General features: G+C 37.3%; 1 protein-coding gene across 2 annotated transcripts in view; it reads left to right on the top strand.

Annotated features, from left to right (window-relative positions):
- Positions 1–263: 263 nt before the first annotated feature.
- The window catches only part of setdb1a (SET domain bifurcated histone lysine methyltransferase 1a), a 32,630-nt gene continuing 10,053 nt past the window's right edge, over positions 264–22,840 (top strand). For both annotated transcript variants that reach the window (XM_056479810.1, XM_056479811.1), the window contains exons 1-12: positions 264–543; positions 5,582–5,782; positions 7,521–7,723; positions 7,829–7,854; positions 8,027–9,287; positions 9,440–9,571; positions 13,214–13,418; positions 14,996–15,069; positions 15,473–15,663; positions 17,051–17,210; positions 19,832–20,063; positions 20,140–20,368. In XM_056479810.1, coding sequence (XP_056335785.1) covers positions 5,589–5,782; positions 7,521–7,723; positions 7,829–7,854; positions 8,027–9,287; positions 9,440–9,571; positions 13,214–13,418; positions 14,996–15,069; positions 15,473–15,663; positions 17,051–17,210; positions 19,832–20,063; positions 20,140–20,368 — 2,907 coding nt within the window. In that variant the 5' untranslated portion in view covers positions 264–543; positions 5,582–5,588. The remainder of the gene's footprint in view (positions 544–5,581; positions 5,783–7,520; positions 7,724–7,828; positions 7,855–8,026; positions 9,288–9,439; positions 9,572–13,213; positions 13,419–14,995; positions 15,070–15,472; positions 15,664–17,050; positions 17,211–19,831; positions 20,064–20,139; positions 20,369–22,840) is intronic.

Genomic DNA, 22,840 nt, shown 5'->3' on the forward strand with positions numbered 1-22,840 from the left:
CTTGAAAAATTACACTATGAATTCAATAATAACCATAAACAGACATTTCACAGAAAGATACACGTTTGTATAATACATTACAATTCTTTTCATACTTACACTCATTACAGCCAACAACCTCCGCCAAGTCTACCTATTTTAGGTTTTGTTTATCATCGTGTTGTAAGAAATTGGTGTGTTTTGTGGGAGTGGCTAATACTCCCGCGTCAATGTACACTGGACCAATCAGAACGCATCTAGTAGATTCTGCATCCGCTACCATAGATAACACTGGAAATGCTTTCCCTCCATGGGTTTTTAGTTCTTTTATTGCGCCCCTTTTAGTTTTCCATGTGGTTTGGGGGGTTGTAGGCTATCTGTAAAGCAGCGACCCTGCATCATTTTCGACATATAACGTTTAACACAGAATATTGTGCGCCGTATACTCCTGAAGCTGTTGGTGTTATTTTTTCTAAACGTTACGTTAGTTTTATTTTGATATGTGAGCATTTTCAGGATTCAAACATACAACAGCAGCGGTAAATTAGGAAGACTGGACAGTATGTAAGTCACATTTTGTTCTTATTTAACACTACGCCATAATACCAAAGCATACGGTAGCCAACTATGGTTTTAATAGGCCTTAGTTTTGCTAAATGTAAAGGGTACGACGTTGTTTGTGGTATGTATCTAATGAGTGACGTCTTTTTATCCGTTTACTTGATCTGTCAATCATCAGTTTGAACTGTCAGTCAAGAGTATTGTCGTTGAATATTGGACATCTGCACTTAACCCTTTATTATGTCTAAAAATAGTACAAATACTCAATGAAAGAGTTTGTTTAGTTAGATATTGTAAGATTATTGAATGTAATACTACTACAAGCAGCATTATTTAACTAGACATTTTTAGGTGAGTGGAATTTACAATACCTGACAAAATAATAGATGCTAATATCAAAAGCTGATAGCCGTTCTGACTGAAAGACAGGTCAAAATTATCTGATAATACATGTCTTCATAAAAAAATTATATTTTAATAATCATACATAATGGTTAGTCTTGAATCATGTCAGAAAAAATCACAACTATTGATTCATTCATTTTCTCCTCTGGTCCAGGGATGTCAAACTTAATTCCTGGAGGGCCGCAGCCCTGCACAGTTTAGTTCCAGTCCTGCTTCAACACACTTACCTGTATAGGTTTCAAACAAGACTGAAAGACTTAATTAGTTTGATTAGCTGTGTTTAATTAGGGTTGGAACTAAAATGTGCAGGGCTGCAGCCCACCAGGAATTGAGTTTGACATCCCTGGCTTTGTCCCTTTATTCAATAGGGGTTGCACAGCGGAATGAACCGCCAACTTATCCAACTTATGTTTTATGCAGCGGATGCCCTTCCAGCTGCAACCCAGTACTGGGAAACAGGTCACAACTAGCCAAATACAAAACAATGTCAAGTTCATTTGTTCAACAGTAAGAATACCTAGTAAACAATACCATGTATATGGCAACCCTTTTTGTTGTGTAGCATCATCAGACATTAACATATAGCACAAATTTGTAGGCAAAATATGTAATTTTTTGTTCATTAAAATACATCCAAAACGATTATTACCATCACTACTTTTTTGCTGTACTTGCATGATACTAAATATTTCGAAGAATGTTAAAATCTATAGAAATACGCCATTTTAAGTTATTTTTTTACATTAATGACAGGGTAACAACAATAAGAACTACAAACATTTTGCATAAAGTTACAAAAAGCCCTAAACCGTTTATTATGTCAAAAAATAGTACAAATACTCAATTAAAGAGTTAGTTTGATTAGATTCTAATCGTAATATTATTGAATGTTATACTACTACAAGCAGCATTATTCAACTAGACATTTTTTGGTTAGTGAACTTTAAAGTACTTGACTAAATAACAGATGCTAATATCAAAAGCTGATCGCCGTTCTGACTGAAAGAAAGGTCAAAATTATAAACGATATGATAATTAGTATATCGTAGAAAAGGTCACAACTATTGATTCATTCATTTTCTTTTCGGCTTAGTCCCTTTATTCATTAGGGCTCGCCACAGCAGAATGAACCGCCAACTTATCCAGCATATGTTTTACGCAGGGGAAGCCCTTCCAGTTGCAACCCAGTAATGGGAAACGGGTCACTAGCCAAATACAAAACAATACCAAGTTCAGTTGTTCAACAGGAAAAATACCAAGTAAACAATACCATGTTAACTATATGTCAACGCGTTTTGTTGTGCAAATTCTTATATTTTATATAAATTAATACATTTATGAATTTAGAAATAAATTCATAAAATGTATAAATGCACAGCACAATTCAAAAATCCACAACTTCAAGTGGTATACAGCGTAAACATTGTATTTATTAATAAAATGTTTACGTTTTTAGTGTCTGAGGGATATTTAGTGACTATTTTAGAGGTTACTGTTGGTCAAATTATACTAATGATGTGTCTAATTTAACTTTTTTAGGCTACATGCAGATATAAATACCTATTTTACAAGAAACATGTTTTGGCAATACTTGAGATGACTTTTGGGGCTCTAGAACTGCCAGTTTCAGACGGCTGAATGATATTTTTCCTGACATTGATTGGCACGATTATGCATTCATAATGGTTTAATCCATTGTAAGGGGGATGAAATTAGTGCTGTGCGATAAATTGAAATCCGATCACAATCGTGATTTGAAATGTTGCAATTAGTTAATCGCAGGAGGATGCGATATGAAATTTATTAAATGTATTATATAATTTCCCCCACCCTGAGAAAATGCGTGACTGCCATCTGTGTGTGACAGTCTTACTAGCCAATTGAGTGAGCTCAATTTCGTTCTACCCTATAGATATTTTCATTAGATGTCACCTATGCTGCTGTTGTCTATTGGAAGGAATGTGTCAATAAGGTCAATATTTTAGTGCAGGGTAGCGGCCCTTTAAAATTAATGTAGGACCAAGATGTAGTGAGGACTGGCCATCCGGAGCCAGAGATATGTAAACATTTATACATATATCTATGATCTGAGTTTTCCCGGTGGTCTGTATGCAAATATATTTTTAAATTACGAAAATTATAGTTTTACAATCACTTTTCTACAATGATAGATAAGTGACTGCACGGGCATTACAGACAAAGAGCGAGTGTTTGTGTGCATGGAAATGTATTATCCTCCCTCCCTGTTAAATTTGATCTAATCTGTGTCCTGAAACGCACCCCCCTCTCCTGCTTTCACCTCTCATTCTGACAAAGGGAGCGATTCATTTGTAAATGAATCTCTGTTTTGAATCCGACTCGTGTGAACCATCGATACCCCTGCATCTCAAGGTGCACATCCACCTTTCTGATCTAAATGGTATTTAACATTTGTAATATTCAATAATTTAAGGTAGACAGTATGCACATTGAGGCACAGGCACTGTTATGTTATCAGGCACCCTAGTTACTGCTGACAATAATACAAGTTTCTGCCACCGCAGCATCTTGTTGTCATATTTAAAGGGCACCTATGGTAAAAAATCTACTTTTCAAGCTGTTTGGACAGACATATGTGCATGTATGGTGTATAGACATATTGGGGTGATATAAGCACACCCAGTGCTTTTTTTTTTTTTTTCAATTTAACAACATGAAAAATGGTGGACCAATTGGAGCTGTTTTCAAATCGACCGCTACTTGACGTAGGAGAGCGGTCCCTCCGCACACCAATATTGATTGACTGGCGCGTCATCATATCCTCAGTTTGTTAATTCACGTCCACCATTTTCACCGTGAGTCGAAGCAATATCACTAAAGGAACACCCTAGCTCTATTTTTAGATGCAGGGCTCATTGGGCTCAACACAAGAGCAATATTCTCCACATTATCGATCTAATCGGAATTATTGGTTGTATCTTTAGGTAGGTTTGCAAACATGTGTACTTCTCATTGAGTCTACCTTATACTTCAGCCGTTTTTCTCGCGATCCCAGAAGCTCCTTGTAATCTTAACTAGCATGCGTTTTAGAATTCTAAACATAGGTTTCTATCAGGGTACACTCAAGTAGACAGCTGGGCGCTGCGGACCGCTGCAGAAACCTATGCTCCTATAATTCCTATATTAGAATTGAAAAATGCGTGGCGCGACGATTCGGGACACTTGATGTTTCTGCCGCGCTACAGAGAGTGTCTGGTGTGCCGTGTCGCGGCTTCGAGCGGCGCATCCGGTGCCTCAGTCAAAGTTAATTCAGTGTGCGTGGTTATTAGTTTCTTTGTACAAGCTCGGCACTTGAAACTAGCACACAGTTGTCTGTAAAACTGTACAAAGACACAAATGATTTTGTACTCTCTGCTTGGTCTGTGTCAGAGTCGTACATGTACGACTGAATGGTGATCCTCTCTCTCCTTCTCCGTCTGCCTGTCAGACTGTGTTGCAAACGCAGAGTGAGTGAGCTCATGGCCCCGCTCCCTTGTTACGTTGGCGGGAAGCCGAAACTAATTTACATGTGAAGCAACACACCCCTAAATCAGCGAACTGTGGACACGCCCCCAACATGACACTTTTTAACACATTATAATAAAAAAAATCTGAATTGTGTTTTGAACTGAACCTAAACTGGCACACTCCATAATATTAATATTAAATCATAAAAAAGAGGTAAACTATGTTCCCTTTAAGGCAGTTCTGAATGCAAAAGTGGGTCCAACCCGGTGCTAGTAAACTGTACCTAAAAAAAGTGTCCGGTAAGTGTATATTTCAGTATAAATACAACTTCACTAGATGACTTAATATTTCTACCTGGAAATAATTTACAATGTTAGATCGATTGGGATGATTCTGCAGTGCTTCTCCATAAAATCTAAGAAACCATCTATAAAATTTTTGGGTTCCCCCGACACATTTCCGTTGTGGTCTTTGCTTTTTCCAGTGAATTTCTGTATTTGCATGTGTGGGTAATATGTTCATGCATAACAATCTATAAATACAAGATACAATTGAAATAGAGTGTTTTACAGTGACTGAATCAACTGAATGATAAAAATGATTCAATAAAATGAATCGTAGTTAAGGTCACAAATGGTACAATTTCTTATACCTACATGCTTAAGTTATACAATTACAGGCATTAAAAATGCATGCAAATGCTAAATTATAATACAAACTCAACATTGCATATCCTGCGATGTGACTATTGCGAATGATCACATTGCAATATTGATGCTGAAACTGATGCTTGTGCAGCCCTAGTAACAGTTTAAATGAAATTTCTCTAAAGCAGTTTTAACTTGTGATTCTGGACCATGCTCATGCTATTGGCGTCATAAAATCTCCATGTACAGTTTGGTTTTATAGAAAACAGGAAACGCACGAAAGATGCTTTAAATATGTTGTGTGTTTTATTAGACCGCAATATAGGGACCGTTAAATGAACAAATGTGCGATTATGAAACCAACTTTACCTCATTGTCTTCTTGGATCTTAGCTTGAATTTGATCACTCAGATTGACAGTCATTGCATTTACATTTTGCAATATAAAAGAAATGCACAACTGGATAGCCGTATATGACGTTTTTCATCAAACTGTTCCAACAGTAAAGCCATGAGTCGAGAAAAGGATGATGAAAACCTCTTGAGGATGACGAAGGATGACCTGCAGCGCTGGATCCAGGCGGAGGTGGACCGAAACCCTCATCTGATGCAGAGACGCGAGCAGCTAGCGCAGGTGGAGGAGTGGGTGAAGCAGAAGGAGAGAGACGGCACATGCACCCGCCTTCTGTACAGCAACGCCTGCGAGTAAGTTGTGTTTATTAGTGGCTGATGCAAGTAATGTGCTGTAATTTTCACCAAAATATGGACACCGTTTCTGGGGGTTTTTTGGAAGCAAGTATTTAACAGTACTTTAGAAATACTCAAAAAAGCACCTGTCAGTGTTTTCAAACTTTTATATTTCACTTACCAAAGTCACACAACTGGCAATTTCACATCTGTCTTATCCATAACGTAGAGATGTCACATCCATAACGACACTTTTTCACCATAAATGTGAAAATATTACATGAAAACCAATATTTTTTGTTTTAGAGTAAGCCAACTCTTACCCTTTTGATGATGGTTGTTTCTTTTGGGTTGTGCAGTTTAATTCACAGAATTTCTACAGTATGTTGTATACAGTAAACCCCTCAGACTTTTTTTTTTGTCACATCCATAACGCATGCTTATTTTCCTCATTTAAAGTACAAAACATGTTTACAGATTGATATTTTTCTGGTTCCGTAACTCTGTGGGCTGTTGTTCTGGAAAATATAAACAAAAGCTTCAATATAATGTTAACGTATACTTTATGCGAATTCGTGTTTTGAGTTTTAACTGCAAATGTCACATCCATAACGCTGGAATTGCTCATACATAGATACAGGTCCTTGAAGGTACTCAAATTTATTTTTAGATTTTCTTGCGAAATCCATGTTGTTCCCTCTGGTCTGCTAATGTGTTATTCCACCAACAGTTTGTGGCCTGTTCAAACCAACTTGCTTGATTTACATTATGTATTGCTCTATACACATTAAGTGTTTTCCACATGATATATTTTGTGTTATCCAGGAGGCAAGAAAAAGAATATGTCTTCTAGCTTTTAAGCTATTTTCAATAAAATTCATGCAAAATTTAATATCGGATCATTTTAAAATGATATTACATATTAGATGTGCAAAAACCTTTTGGCCAAAACCTCCCCCCCAAAAAAAACATTCTATGAAGTGCAACAATGTATCTTACAAGGTAACACAATGTAACCTTGCTCTCATTTGAATCGTTCCCCCTCATTAAGTCCTTGAATTTGAGAGTATTTAACTGGGGAAAGTCCTTAAGAGGTACTTGAATTTGAAATTAACTTCTGGGAGCCCTGAATTATACACATCTGTTTACTTTCAATTTATGAAATTACCAAATCAACTTGTATGTAATAAGTTTTGGTGTATTTGTCCAGTTAAAAGCTAGAAGAGGCAACAGAGAGCTCAATTCAATGTTTGCACCCTGGTTGAGATGCAGCTGTCAGCTTGCGATCAAGTTGTGCTTGTTCACGTTAGTTAGTACACCGTACGTAAGCATGAACTAATGTTGTTTAACTTAACATTACCTAACATTAACAAAGATGAATATAATAAATGTGTTACTAATTGTTTGTTGATGTTAGTAAATGCATTAACTAATGGACCATTATTTTAAAGTGTTACCAAAATATTGCTTTACAAACGGCATTGCACATGAATCATATAAACATTTTCATATTAGTCAATTATATTTATGAAATTAAATAAAAAAACGAGTATGTTTACACACATTTAGCTAATTAAATAAAAAGACTCAATGATGGGAATAAAGTCATGAATGGTATAAGATCACTTGAATGTTCACGCTGGTGTGAAAAGAAATGTTCTACTGTGACCTGATTAGGCAAGAAACAGATCTTTGTTTTTTTCTTCGCACTGGCTACTCCTTATTGTCGAGTCCTGCCATTTTGTGTCTGTATCAGATCCGTCCTGGAGTGCGAGTCTGTGATGAAGGGTCTTTATGCATTGCTGGGATTGGATTATCGAGACGAGGACTCTGAAGAGGAAGGAGGAGGAGGACAACCACATGATGTCATCCAGATCGCAGATGATGAGGCAGAACAACAGGGAAATGTTATCTGTAATGGAGAGGATGATGATGATCTCGTTGTTATTGATCTTGGCGGTGAGAGACATTTATTAGAAAATGCTTGGGTATTTTATTGTAAATTAATCCATTGTATATAAAATTATGCGATCATTTACATTTTCAACTGTTTTTGTTTTTCAGCCACTAAAGAAACCTTGGAACCAATGGTGAGGATGTTAACCAAAATCAAATGCTACTTTACGAACTACATTTTCTTTTCTGTCTACCTTTTTTTCATCTTCTTTTGTCCAATTTTGTCTTTTTAAAATGTTTTTTATTTTATTTTCACTGTTTTATTTCTCCCTTTTGTTTATTACATCACTCTTACATCCCTCTCAGCTTGAAAAGGTGACCGTGGCCATTCAGAAGTCATCCAAACTTGTTCAAGACTTGGTGCAGATGGTGAGCAAAACCTCCTCTATGGGTGCAGCTTCACCATTGTCGACATCATCATCTGACATCAACAGACCCTCATCATCTTCAACCCCTGAGATCGGCCGTCCTGAGTCTGTCACACCAAAACTGGAAATAACTAACTCCATCACAATAGTCAAGACCGAGTCTCTGTCAAGTGTTCCTAAAATATCCTCCCTTTTCAACAGTTCAGAACAATGCAATTCTATCACCGATCATGATTCATATTTTAAACCAACGATTAAGACAGAACCTGAATGGACACCCTTAACCCCTTGGGAAGATAGTCATTCATCTCCATTCGAGAAATTAATTAAGACTGAACCCCAGTCGACAGTAGTGACCCCTTTAGTAAGGACTCCAAACAAACAACCAGAACTCAGTTTTCAATCCACAACAAAAATAAAGTCCGAGCCTCAGTCAACACAAGTAAATACAGAACTGTCTTCACCGCCAAGCAGTTCAAAACTATTTGAAAATCACAATTCACTGTCCATTGCAGCAATTAAGAATGAATCTCAGCTGAAGGCATCGGTTTCGGAAGTGGATTTACTTGAAAGTGATTCAGAACAGTCAGACATTCTGTGTTTTGATAACAAAGCAGCTACAAAAGCTAGATTTCAACCCTCAGAAGCAGCATCTTCTGAAATCACTGCCAGCTCAAAGCTAAAATCTAGTCATAATTCGGCATCTGCATTAATAAATCGGACTGATCCTAAAGTAAGGCCGGTGACCCCTTCAGGAACTCCTCCACCCTCAAAAAGTCCTCCTGCTGTTGACAATACAGCATCCACAAACCAGACTGATCTCGAATTGACTAAAGAGACTCCTGTTGAAGAGTCGACCTTGCCAAGAAGTCCTGAAGAAGCTGAAAATATGAGTGATGTAGAATCCACAGACAAAACCGAAAAGCCACAAACAAGGAGCAAATCTGCCAGACCCTCTGTGGTCACAACAAGTCCCGAAAGTGAGCTGAGGTCTTCAAAAAGTCCACCCGTCACAAAGACGTCCAGCGCCCAAAAGGAAACGGCAAGGGCACAATCGCCGTCAGGGAGCATTGATGAGTCCGCTGACATGGAAGATTCGCCTGATGAACCATCTAATTCACCTCCTGTGTCACCAACAAAAACTCCAGACAAGACCAGCAGCAATGATGCTCCTGCTAAATCTTCCAAAGCTAAGAAAAGTAAGTTATTTTTTACTGTTTACTCATGATATATAATGATAGCTCAGTGTTGCGTAATCTGGGGCAGACATACCACAACTACTATACTCCACTACAATCATTTATACTTAAGTCTATTAACTGTGTTTATCCTCTGCTGCTGATCTTCTTAGGTTCCAAGCATTCATCCAGCGAGTCCTCTAAAGCACTTAAAGAGATCAAACTCAAGGTCGGGGCGGCAGTTTTAGGAAAAAAGAGACACAACCATTGGAGTCGAGGAACAGTGCAAGAAGTCGAGACAGAAGGCAAGACTGAGCTTTTCTACAAATCACCACAAAAATATAATACAGGAGGAAATCTAATGGATTTACTTCCAGATATTTCTTTTTTGAAATTGTTGTTCTTTGTGGTTTTTATATTTTGAATTATTACTTGGTCTGTTGGAATTCTTAATTCATATTGGTTGGAAAGCCATTTAAAGGTCCTGTGAAGGTATGTTACTTTTAACAATATCTATTTGCTAGTGTGCTTCAAAACAGTGACGAAATTTGCATTTAGAAAATGTAAAACTGATATAAACATCCAAAGTTTGTCACTTTCACCTAAATGGATCAATGGTTTTATTCACGTCACCTCATACTTAAGTTTCTCATCAAATCTTGACCAATCAAATGCTCTCTAGCATCTGACATGCCCCACCCCCTTCAAGACACTTTTCATTTGCTTTTCATTTGATGTGCTTTATTCTCAACCACTCTCACTGGCATAGCTGTCATAATAACGAAACGCTATTAGTTGTTTTTTTTGTTTTGTTTTTAAGGGGAGGAGCTACTGTCCCACCCTGTCTTCCTTTTTCAGTAAGATTACGTCAAACATCAAATAACAAATGCAAATTTCAAAGCACTTCATGGAACATTTAATGCAAAAGTAGTTCTAGTCAGTTTTGATCACAGTTCGAAACAAATGCACTTCCCTCACAGGATGTCCGCAGAATTTATATTATTAAATTATTATTGTTGTATTATTAAATGTATTAAATTATTAAAATAAAATTTGATAGGGCAAGTGAAATATTTTTCCAACTAGGATATTCATAAGTCTAAAATTTCCTTCATAATGGTCTTAAAGTCTTAAATTTACCTTGGTGAAACCTGCAGAAGTCCTGCCTCAAATCGTTAGCAGTAATTATAGTAACTGAATGACAGATGATAGAGCTTTTCTCTGTCTAATCTTGACACTCTGGACACTGACTTCATCAGATGCCAATGATGATCAACCAATTCTCAAATATGCTCAGAAAAGTTTGTGAAAAGGTAGCTGATATGTGACAATGAGCTATTAAATATGCCCATGTCATTTACAAGCACAGACGTGATCTCTTCTCACTTGTGTGCGCGCTAGGGGTGTTGCTGGACATAAAGCTCTACTGGGGCATGCCCTCCCCCCTTCAAAAAAAAAAATTAGAATAATAAAAAAAAAATAATAATAAAATAAAATAAAAATTATATATATATATATATATATATATATATATATATATATATAGACAATTGTATAAAATACAAAAAATGTTTTATAGAATTATCTGTTGTCTTAGACTTGACACATGGCAGAGAATTAGGTTTATTAAGTCCTAATAGTAAGAATGCAATCATATTATTTAATCTTTAGTTTTGTCGACTTGCAAAATTCACTGCGTGCCGACAACCAGGATTTAAACCGGGAGAAGAGCAGCGCGTCCGTGTGATGTGCGTGGAGCGCAGGAGATGCATCAGTTTGCTTTTTGATCAAACTACATTGCTTTTACCGGTTGCACATAGAGAATAACATCTTTATGCCGGGATTACCACTCTTAATAAATACACTTGCATATAAAGTAAATCATATTTCAAAGCATTTAATGGTGTACTGCCAAATTTTTTTTATTTATTTATTTTTTATTTTAACTGCAGTACATGCTGCAGTAAATAGCATCTAGTGACGCCCCTGGTGCACGCTCCCTCTATCTTCCTGTGATCAGGGACAGGGACTAGATGTAACATGTAACAACTGATGAAAATTCTGCCAAATATTGCACTCCAAAGAGCAAATTTTGTTTTTTACTTGTAAAACTTGGCAAATGACCATGGGATAAGCAGGATAATCAACAGCTTGCAGTCTGTTTAAGAATTTTAAAGGTCCCATAAAATTAAAACACATTAGTTTTAGTCTGTAAGTTAAGGATGACTATTAGCTAGTGTGTTTCAAAACGGATAATATTGTGTTTAGAAAATATAAAACTGATATAAGCATCCAAAGCTTGCAGATTGCCACTTCCGCCTAAATCGATCATTGTTTTGTCACATCACCTCATAACAGGGTTCATACGGTCATGGAGACCTGGAAAAGTCATGGAATTTTGACATGGCATTTTCCAGGCCTGGAAAAGTTTTGAAAAAACAGAAGTCATGAAAAACAAATATCTGTATACTTAAATATGGGTTATTTACTTCTTTTCTGTCCTTGGGCAATCACGTAGTCTCACATTATTAGTGCGGTGTAAGCATTATCTAAATCAGTTTTACATAGATATAAATAGAAACTAAATAGATTGTTGCATGTTTAACGATAAGCTGTAATAAATTTGAATATGCACTGTTTTTCTTTTATCACGCATATATAGACATTGCATGAAACATTAGGTCATGAAAATTTACTTAAGTTTTGGAAAAGTCTTGGAATTTTAGTAGTAAAAATGTGTATGAACCCTGTCATAATACCTTGACCAATCAAATTCATGGTTTCCGCTACATTCATTCTTCCATGGTGGGGCGCCACGCCAAAATTCATCCCGCCACGGCTACATTACAGCTTCTCATACAAAACATTTAATTTTTTTAATAGCGGGTGATAATCGCACCAGAACGTATTAAAGAGTAAGTGAATTATAACCGCGTGAACTTTTCTGTAATCGACCGTAGTAGTGCTGTGCATCATTTGTTTAACCCTTTAAGGTTACGTGCTGACTGACTGACTGGCTGACTGACAGGTGCGTGATGTGTGAGGCCAGCAAACACAACGTATAGCTGTTTCACTTTACTTCAGGACGCGTTAATACCGCTCTGTAGGTCTATTGGGGACATTCATAAATATTCCTAGCAAATCTAATAAATGTTGGAGACGTTCTCGTTACATAAACGCACTAAATCACACTTCAGCAGCGTTTTGCGCTCAGTGTTGCCAGATCATGCTGACTGTTTCCAGCCCAAAAGCTGTCGAGATCACAAGTGTTTATACACTGTTCTAAGCACATGCATGCGAAGAACGGGGGCTATGGTATCTCTTTGGGAGATCAAAACAGGTTTATGAGGGCAGACCGGGGCTGGCGGGCACGCCGTTGCAAAACTGAAATTTTTACTACCCGCCTGTCACTTTTTACCCGCAAAAATAAATTCAAAACCGCTCAACCTGGCAACACTGTCTGCGCTTGAGCAGCGCATATTTGAGGGCGTGCAAGAAGCTTTGTGCACGAGCAGAGGAAATTGGCGCGCAAGCAAAGAGATTCGCATGCTGTAGGCTATTACATAAATGCGATCTCGACATTTGTCATTGAAATAACGCCACAGGTAGTTTGTAGATCTGTGTAAAAAAAGGCCTGCCGCCACAGCTGGAAAAAATCCTAGAGAAGACACTGAAATTTTCTCTAGGATCTGACATGCCCCGCCCTCGTCAAGACGGTTACCATTTGATGCACTTGAGCTTGACCACCACTTATTGGCAGAGCTGTGATAAAAACGAAACGCTATTGGCTGATTTTTTTAAAAAGGGGAGGAGCTACTCTGTCCCACCCTTACTTAATTTTTCAGTTTAAAAATGCACTTCATGGGACCTTTCAATGCACAATACAAAGGCAAAGAGCTGAGATTATCCATTATATTTGATGCTATTTTATATCTTTTTCCTTTTAGATAATGGCAATAAGTATAAGGTGGAGTTTAAGAAGGGTAAAACCATTGTGCTGTCTGCTAATCATGTGGCTGCCTTCAAGCCTCCTTCGCTCAAGGATTTGTATATCGGCTGTCGGGTTGTGGCCAGCGCCAAATCTGAAAATGGAAAGAGCCTGTATAATGCTGGTGTGATGGTTGAGCTTCCTGAGCGCAAGAATCGCATGAGGTAAATTGTTCTCAGTTATTCACTCGTGTCTTTTGGAATTCAGCGTAATGATTTTAAATGAGTTTAATTAATTTTATGTGAATTTTTTATTTATTTATTTATTTATTTATTTATTTATTTATTTTTTAACAGTGCCTCATTTAGTTTAGTCTTATATATGACTGCGCTATATCACATATTTTCTGGATAATAATTTGCACCTGGCTGTGGGTTAAAATTGCATTGTTGAAAGATAAAACCCAGATAAGTTGCATTGGTATGCAAGTCAGTTCTTATAGTTTCATTCATAAATAATGTAAAAAAAATCTAACTAAAACTTTATGAACATGATAAAATGTTTTAGTTCCTCTCACTCAATGAGTAAAATTATTTATATTTAACAGTGTTTATGATAGAAGAAAGAGGAAATGGAAGTATAAAAGGAGAACTGAAAGGGGTATTCACTGTCATACTAATTTTTTTTTTTATACAACAAGACCAAACAGATTTATCTAAAAGTGCAATAGAAATAGCAATATGAGGGGAAAACACTATTTAAATCCTCATGTAAGTAATTGCTCAGCTTGAGTCCAAATCTGTGTGCATTTTGCCTATCTGGGTTATATGCATCATTTTGCAATACATTTCCTGACAAAAGTCTTGTCGCCTATCCAAGTTTTAGGAACAACAAATAATAACTTGACTTCTAGTTGATCATTTGGTATCAGAAGTGGCTCATATGAAAGGCAAAGGCCTCTGGATTACACTTATTTTACCAAAATAAATTATGTTCATGCCTTAATATTTAATTATTATTTAATTAGGACAGTAAGGTCTGACTTTGCTTGTCACAAAAGTCTTGTCACTTAACAGAAATAATGTCTAATATAAAATCATGGTGCAGTGGAACAAGAACTAATATTGTGTTTGACTCCTATGAGCTTGGAGGACTGCATCATCCATACATCTCTGCAATGACTCAAATAACTAATTAATAAAGTAATCTAGAATGGCAAAGAAAGCGTTCTTGCAGGACTCCCAGAGTTCATCCGGATTCTTTGGATTTATCTTCAATGCCTCCTCCCTTCATCTTAACCCAGACATGCTCAATAATGTTCATGTCTGGTGACTGGTCTGGACAATCCTGGAGCATCTTTGATGTTTTGATGATATAAGGAGGAGCACTATCCTGCTGAAGAATTTGCCCTCACCTGTGGTTTGTAATGTAATAGGCAGCACGAATGTCTTGATACCTCAGGCTGTTGATGTTGCCATCCACTATGCAGATCTCTCGTACGCCCCCATACTGAATGTTACCCCAAACCATGTTTTTCCTTCATCAAACTTGACTGATTTCTGTGAGATTCTTGGGTCCATGCGGGTTCCAATGGGTCTTCTGCAGTATTTGTGATAATTGGGATGCAGTTAAACAGACGATTCATCAGAAAAATCTACCTTCTGCCACTTCTCCGAATGATCAACTAGAAGTCAAGTTATTATGCGTTGCTCTGACAACTGGGATCAACGACAAGACATTTGTTGGGTAGTGTATAGTTGTGTCTTTTAGTAGATGTGTTTTTACTTTTCTCTAAAATTAGGTTCTTGGTGTTTTTTGATGATGGCCTGGCAACCTATTTGGCCCTTCCAGACCTTTATTTTGTCTGCAAACAAAGTAAGTAATTCTCTTTTTTTACTCATAGTCTTAACTTAATGGCATAGCTCACCCAAAAATGAGAAATGCCCTCATAATTTAGTCTCTCTCGTGTTGTTTTAAATATTTATGAGTTTCTTTCTACTGTTGAACATAAAAGAAAATATTTTGAAGAATGCTGGCTGTTGGGACCATTGACTTTCAGAGTGGGAAAATGCTACAATGGAAGTCAATGTGTGCCAGCTACTAGCATTATTCAATTATTTTGTGTTCGACAGAAGAAAGAAAATCAAGTTTTGAACAAGTGAAGGGTGGGAAAACTTTCATTTGTGGGTGAACAATCTCTTTAAGACCCTCTAAAATTTCCTTATTTCTTATTTCTCAATGTTTATTTGGGTAAATAATTTATTTATTATTCTTTCAGCAAAAAAGGTATGGAGGGACATCAAGGATGAGTCATCTCGCAAGCAGGTTAAGGATTATCTTCAAGTCTATCCCAACCCCATTGCTGTGGTGCTTCGCTTGGGTCAAGAGACCAAGGCAGTGCGAAATGGCCAGTTTGAGGACTGTACGGTGCTTCAACTAGACGGCAGCCTGGTCCAGATCTGCTATAAGGTGAAACTTTAGTTTTTTTTTCTGTCAATATGGGAGTCTCGGCTTTATTCTAAGGGCAAATTAACACTACTAATTAACTAATTAACAATAAAATTTAGTTGTTTTTTTGTTGTGAAGTTTGTTTCAAGATCCCGTGAAGTTCTTTGAAATTTGCATTTTTATTCGATGTTTGATGTGATCTCAACCGAAACATGAAGTGAGGGTGAAAGTAGAGTAGCTCCTCCTTTTTTTTATCACTATTCTGCCAGTGAGAATGGTTGAGCTCAAGCGCATCAAATGTAAAGCTATTGAAGGGGGCGGGCCATGTCAGATACTAGAGAGCATTTGATTGGTTATGATTTAATGAAAAACTAAAGTATGAGATGGCGTGAAAAAAAAAAAAACGTTGATCCATTCAGTCAGAAGTGACAAACTACATGTTTATATATCAGTTTTATATCTTTTAAGCGTTAATATTGTCGCTGTTTCGGAGCACTCTAGCTTATAGATATCCTAAAAACAAACAATACTGATACTAGCATCAAAAAAACTTTTGATTTTAGTCCCATGAAATTTCAATTTCATGAGACTATTGTTTTATGACTGAAAACACTGTATTTTATCATAGAAGGCCACTATATGATCATACTGTATGACTTTGTAAAGAAACATTACTTATTTATTGTTTAGATTTTTGTTGTATTTTGCTTAACTGTGGTTGGGTGGATTGCAAATAGAAGTAACTGGGCCATTAGAAACAATCCTTAGTGTTTAGCCCTGTATTAGTCAAAAATTTCATTCATAGAAGTCTTAAATTTCATTTGAAGAAACCTGCAGATACCCTATTCAAGAATCTTTACTGAGGCCCCGTTATACTAATATGTTTTAGTTTTTAAAACGGCGTTTTAGAATGAAAACGATCCACGTCCACACTGGCGTTTCACCTAGCATTTCTGAACAGCTCACCATCCACACTACACCACTGAAAACGCACATCAATTGGCCCCACACACACTCTGAGCTCCATTTTCAGATGTCTCCGTTTTCCTCCATCCACACTGACATGGAGCAGCAGCGTTTTAAAATGAAAATGGCTTCTTCAGCGTTTCAGCATCTGTCTGTGAGATCATACTTTATAGAAACTGCAAATAAAAGCATTTAGCGTTTACTTAGCTCAGCAGGAAACAGGATTTTAAAATGACCTTTTATCAGATATTTCAACTGTTTGGTTTATAGCCCTTGAGATCGTAAAAGGGTCGTCACTTATATAGGATTGCATCCGCAACATATTACTTACACTATCACTCATTTATTCAAAAATATTTCAATTTTGGGTCTCGTTTTCAGGTTGGCCACTTTGAAGCTGATGATTGAATTTATTTGTTGTGTTTTTGTTTTTCTTTCTCAGAATGACAAGCAGAAGGAGTGGATTTATAAAGGATCAGACAAGTTGGAGCATATTTTAACTATCAAGAATCGTCACAAACAATTCTCTCACAAAAAACACCATTCACCTGAAGAGAAAACACAATCTTCTCAACCCAAAACACTACATTCCTCTAAATCAGGTAGCTCTTAGCTCTTTTTTGGGGGGATTCATACAATTTTCCTGCTTTTTTTGTCATGTGTTATCATGTGTTATAAATGTTAAACCTAAACATTTATTAAAGCAGTTTATGGAAATGCAGTATAAAAGTACATCAGATACACAAAGTCTGTGTCTAATTTTGCACCAATACAAACTTTTTTGTGTTTTTTTTTTTGCATATGTGCACTATGGTGCTGTGTTCACACCCCACACAGGCAAGCACGAATAAATCGTGCTATTCGCCATTCCAGAAGGCACGAAAATAGTTTAATCTCTTCATTCTTGCATCAAATTCACTGAGCAATAGACGTGGATTCGCATCATGGGCGGGGCTTATGTCTGCCCGGTGACTGTAGCTTCGTCGCTAAATAGATAACATTGAGAGAATAACTGTGTTTATGTGCTTTTATTAAGGCTGTAAAACAGAGTTGATTCGTTTGGAAACGTGTCTGAGTCTACTAGATACTTTCAGAGGTGCACTCAGCTCTGAGTTCATAAACTCCTCCAGAAACTTAACCTGGATGATGGAAGCTTTCAGCAGTGCTTCCGACTGAGCCGAGCCCAGTTTGATCAACTGTTGTCCAGTGTCGGCAGAAGGATTTCCTTCGGGACACCAACAACATGCGCTACATCATAAGCACACCCCTACAAGAGAAAGCTCATGATTGGTTAATGCGGCGCAAATGTCCGCTGAAGTTCAGATTTTCCAACTCGAGCGATTCGTGCAAAATGCGCGTTAAGCCCGTCAATCGCTCGAAACGCTCAACTCACGCTGCTTCATTCGCGCGTATCGTGCCGCAGGATGTCTATTCGCATCTTTACATTTGACTTAACACTTAAATTACTTGCGCTTGACGCTTCTTTCGCGTCTGGTGTGAACGCAGCATAAGTCACCCAAGTATAGCACATTTAAGTTGATTTAAAAGATGAACTATATTCCAGAAAAAAATACTATATATAATCCCATTTAATGATTAATTGTGACTTAATCTCATACAAAATAAAAGTTTGTTAACATGTTATTTTTGTGTGTACTGTGCATATTTGTTATATACATAAAAATGAGGCATGCATGCATATATTTTTATTATAGAAAAGTGCATATATTAACATTTCGTCACCTTAGAATTATAAGGTTCTATCTGCGTTCTGAATAATTCTGAGGGGACTTAGGTGGCCACGCCCTTAATTATACAGACTTAATATACATGAAAAAAATAGATTATAAAATATTCACCCTTCTCACAGTTGTCATGAAGGGTATTATTAGCTATAAATACCAAAACCATCATTTGTACCAGGGTGTAAACATGTTTTTATCAGCTGTAAAAATGGCCAATTTAGCATGAGAGTCAGTGAAAATCTGGAGTTTCTGTAGCCAGCCCCCAAAGGCCAGTCGGTGAATTGCAATTTCAGTTACTTCTGTAACTTCACAGGGGAATAAAAACAATATAAACACTTCAACTTTTAATCTAAAACTTTACACATTTTACTCTTAAACATTCCAGATAAGGATTGAAAATGTTCTAATAGGCTGCATTCTTTTACACTCTATGGGCTCTATTTCAATGCTCTTGGTGTCAAAGTCTAAAGCACATGGCGCAAAAGCATTAAAGACCATGTCCGAATTAACTTTTGCTGTTTTAAGGACAGAAAAATATGCTCTGCACCATGACGCATGGTCTAACAGGGTTGTACTTGTTCTCTTTAATGAGCTATGGGTGTGTTTTGAGCATAACATGCATTAAACCAATTAGAGTCTCACCTCCCATTCCCTTTAAGAGTCTCGCCATGGCACATTTGCTATTTACAGGGCGGACTTTGTAAGTGGAAAAACTGAATGCTTCACTAGTGAGAACAGTTAAACAGACCATCTGCAGCGCGAGGATAAAGAACGAGCCTCCTCCATTCAGCCTCTTTACTTTCTCTTTACTTTTGTTCTTTACTCTACTGCTTTGCTTTCATGGATAAGGAAACAGTGCTGTACACACTCCACTGAAGATGTCCATTAGCCTACATATAAATATTCATATAATAAATAATACTGAATAATAATAACATTATACAAATGTTTTTTTTTTTTAGATCTATGTAGTAAATAGTAATTTTTGTAACATTTTAATCCTTTAATTTTGCTCATATGTAAAGATATTCGTGTATTGCTGTGTGTATCAAGCTTTTGAACCTGCACAGGCGCATAACTAACTCTGCAATGGACTTTAGACCTGCGTTTACATGGTCAATGGCGCAGTCTATTTCAGTTTCTCAGAATAGCAACACCAACAATGCGCCTTAGTAGACCGGCCTTTATAGAACGGCTTACTAATGATGAGTCCACAAAGTAGCGCATATGTATTTGCTATTTAAACAACGTGGCGCAAAACGTGAAAATAAGGGTTGCGCTGGTCTGAAAATGGCAACAAAGCACGCCAAACACATCTTGCGCCGGGGTTTATGATAGTGCCCATATTTTACTACATTTAAGAAGACACATTGCCATTCATTTTTTTTACCTGTTCAATGAAGGTTTTAACAGTGTATATACCACAAAAATGTCACCATCACATGCTTAACATTGTTTTTGTATTTTGCTGTTTTCAGACACAGTTTCCACCTCAACAACCTCAGCCAATGCTTCATCCGTCTCTTCAGATAGTGTGTCTCCTGCACGTGTGATCAGACAGAACGATAAAACCAAAACATCATCTATTAGCCCTCAAAAAATCATGTCGCCAGCTTTTCAGCCAAAGGTTGTTCTCCAGAAAATATCTTTGCCCTCGCCCGTCTCACCAGCTGCCAGTGTATCAAAGAGCAACACTAACTCAAGCTTAATGTGAGTACTGAGCTTGTATTGGTTAAAATGCTGTCTTTTGTCATGCTAATAGCCAATATCTGGTTTTGTATTCCAGAAGTGCAAAACGACCTGCCCCTGATGAAGAAGATGAGTGTTTTTCTGAAGAAGAAGTGGAGGTTTTAGAGCAGAATAAGTCTGTATATTTACATCAGCGTTGTTGTCCTGCATGTCTGGAGGAGGTGAGGCCGCATCAAGTAGACATACACCATGGGAAAAATCCACTTCTTATCCCACTGCTTTTTAAGTTTCGGCGAATGACGGCTCGGAGGCGCATTGATGGAAAGGTGGGTGGTCTTTGAGAAAGTTGCTTTATTTACTATTGAACAATTTAAGGGTGTACTCACATTGGTACAGCTGCCTTAAACCGTGACAGCGCGATTGTCCCCCTCTCCCCGACGGTCTGCACTCACACTGCATTTAGTTTTCCGAATCTAAGCATGCTTACATAATTGATGATGCAACTGTTCAGTTTAACTGGAAGAGAAGAGCTCTCACTCAGCACGGTGGTTTAGTTATATTGCTTTAGTTATATCGTTTTAGTCGTTTGGGATGCAGTGACACGCAGTCAAATATTCTGCCAAACATATCCACAACTTTTGACGTTCGTAAATTATCATAAAAATAATTGTGCTGCAGGTATTAGGAGATTTGCTGAAGATGCAGCTGACGTGCTGTGAGTGGTTTACGTCTTTAATAAACTGACAGTTCAGGTTCATTGAAAATTAAGAATGATTAATAAATCCATATGAAACAGTGCCTTAAAATTGACGTCGCGCCTTCAGTTTTGGGCTCAGGCGCGCTTTGCACTCACTACAAGCACACCGCCCAACTGAACACCCAACTGAACCGCGCTTGGGCCCGATTATGAGCACTCACACTTGTCAAACAAACTGGGAAATGCGCCTTGACACAATTCGGATAGTAAAATGTGAGTGCACCCTAAATGTATACCACTGTTTAAAGGTTTGGAGTTAGCATGATTTTGAAATAATGTCTTAAAGCGATCAAGGTTGCCTTTCTGTGTTCAAGAAATACAATAAAATGTAAGATATTATTACACTTTAACATAAATGGTTACTTGTTAGTATATTTTATAATGTAATGGCAAAGCAACCATTACTTCAGTCATTAGCGATCCATTAGTGCTAATTTGTTGCTCTAGAAACATTTCTTAAGATTGTTTGATAGATAAATAAAGCAGAATGCATTTGAATTTAAATCTTGTATAGGGTTTTTACAGTCACTTTTGAACAATTTAATGTATCCTTGCTTAATAAAAAAAAAAGTCTCTTTATAAAGAAATAATAAGTTTAGGCGCTTTTGCATCAGATATTGTTGGGGAAAAATGAAAAAATGTTCTTTTGTATGATACGATATATAAACCAGACACACTTTTTCTTTCTTACTGTTTTGCATACTAATGCAACATTTCTTAGAAGGAACTGCTGATAAGAGGGAAATAGCGTAGAATTAAAATAATTCAGGGGGGCCTTGCTCCAGACTTCCTGTAACAAGATGTTTAGACATGTTTACCATCGCAAGGATCTGGATGCTTGAAGAAGTTGTGAACTATATTGAAGGTGCACTTAACTGTTCAGTTCTGGTATGCAGAGAAGGGTTGCAGAAAGAGGAAGTATGATTGGGTGCGACCGCCAAAGGACTGCAGAATGATTGACAAGTGACGGATTACACCAAAACGCCACCTTTTAATATCAGTTGTGTATAAATATTGGAGTCAGGGAAATGTAGATTTGTTGTGAACCTCCTGAATGTAATTCTTGTATTGCGTTGGGGTAACGCCATTCTGAGCTTTGCCATCGAATCATTCATTTGTATCTAATAAATTACTAATATTTTTGACATTGAAGGAAACCCACTGCTGACCTTTTTTTTTTATTGAACACACATAGAATTGGCTAGATATTCCAACAGTAGTTACTGTAACTGAATCAACTATGATGTGTAGTGTTCATCAAGGGTGATTAAAGAACACGACACTAGACAAATACCACTAACATTAGAGTTTACATACACATTAATGGTGCTTTCAGACTAGCACCTTTTGTCCGCACCAGGGTTCGTTTGATGTCAGAGTTTGATACGTTTAGCTAGTGTAAACGTTGTCTTCTGAACTCAGGTGCGCACCTGTGAACCGTATATTAGTCCTCCTGAAAGAGGTGGTCTGGGGTATGGTTTGCGCTAACTCTGGTCCGGTTCACTTCTGATTTGAACCACTAACTGTACAGCAAACTTCTTAATGTTTATTCGCGTGTGTTGGTGCCAAGCAGGACTGAGCCAGGGCAAACACAGTGATAATGTCTGCTTGTCTCCTCCAAAAACAGCTTCTGCAGACATCGCGTTATGTTCTGAATGTTTTTTAATATTTTCGCGGCAGATAGACACAAGTTGCTCTCTGCATGTCCAAAACCTAAAGATTCAGTAAAAGCAGAACGACCGCGATGTGCATGCGTCTTTCCATTTTGGCACCTTGGCTTTTGTGACCGTCACCTAGCTACAGCTGTACACACAATAGCAGCTTGATGAAGCAAGCGTACCGGGGTTCTAAAGAATAAAAGTCAATGTGAACTCAAACCAGCCGAGAAGGTGGCAAGGGGGGTGTGAAAGTGTGAAAGCACATAAGATCGTGTTGTCTTTTATATACTGTTGGAAATGCTTTCACAAATGGTGTTCCTTGAATCATTCTTAAATCCTTCTGTGCAAACCTGCCAAATGATTTTATGAAACTATGATAAAGT

The sequence above is a fragment of the Danio aesculapii genome, chromosome 19, assembly GCF_903798145.1.
Source record: "Danio aesculapii chromosome 19, fDanAes4.1, whole genome shotgun sequence".
In the NCBI taxonomy this organism is placed as follows: Eukaryota; Metazoa; Chordata; class Actinopteri; order Cypriniformes; family Danionidae; genus Danio; species Danio aesculapii.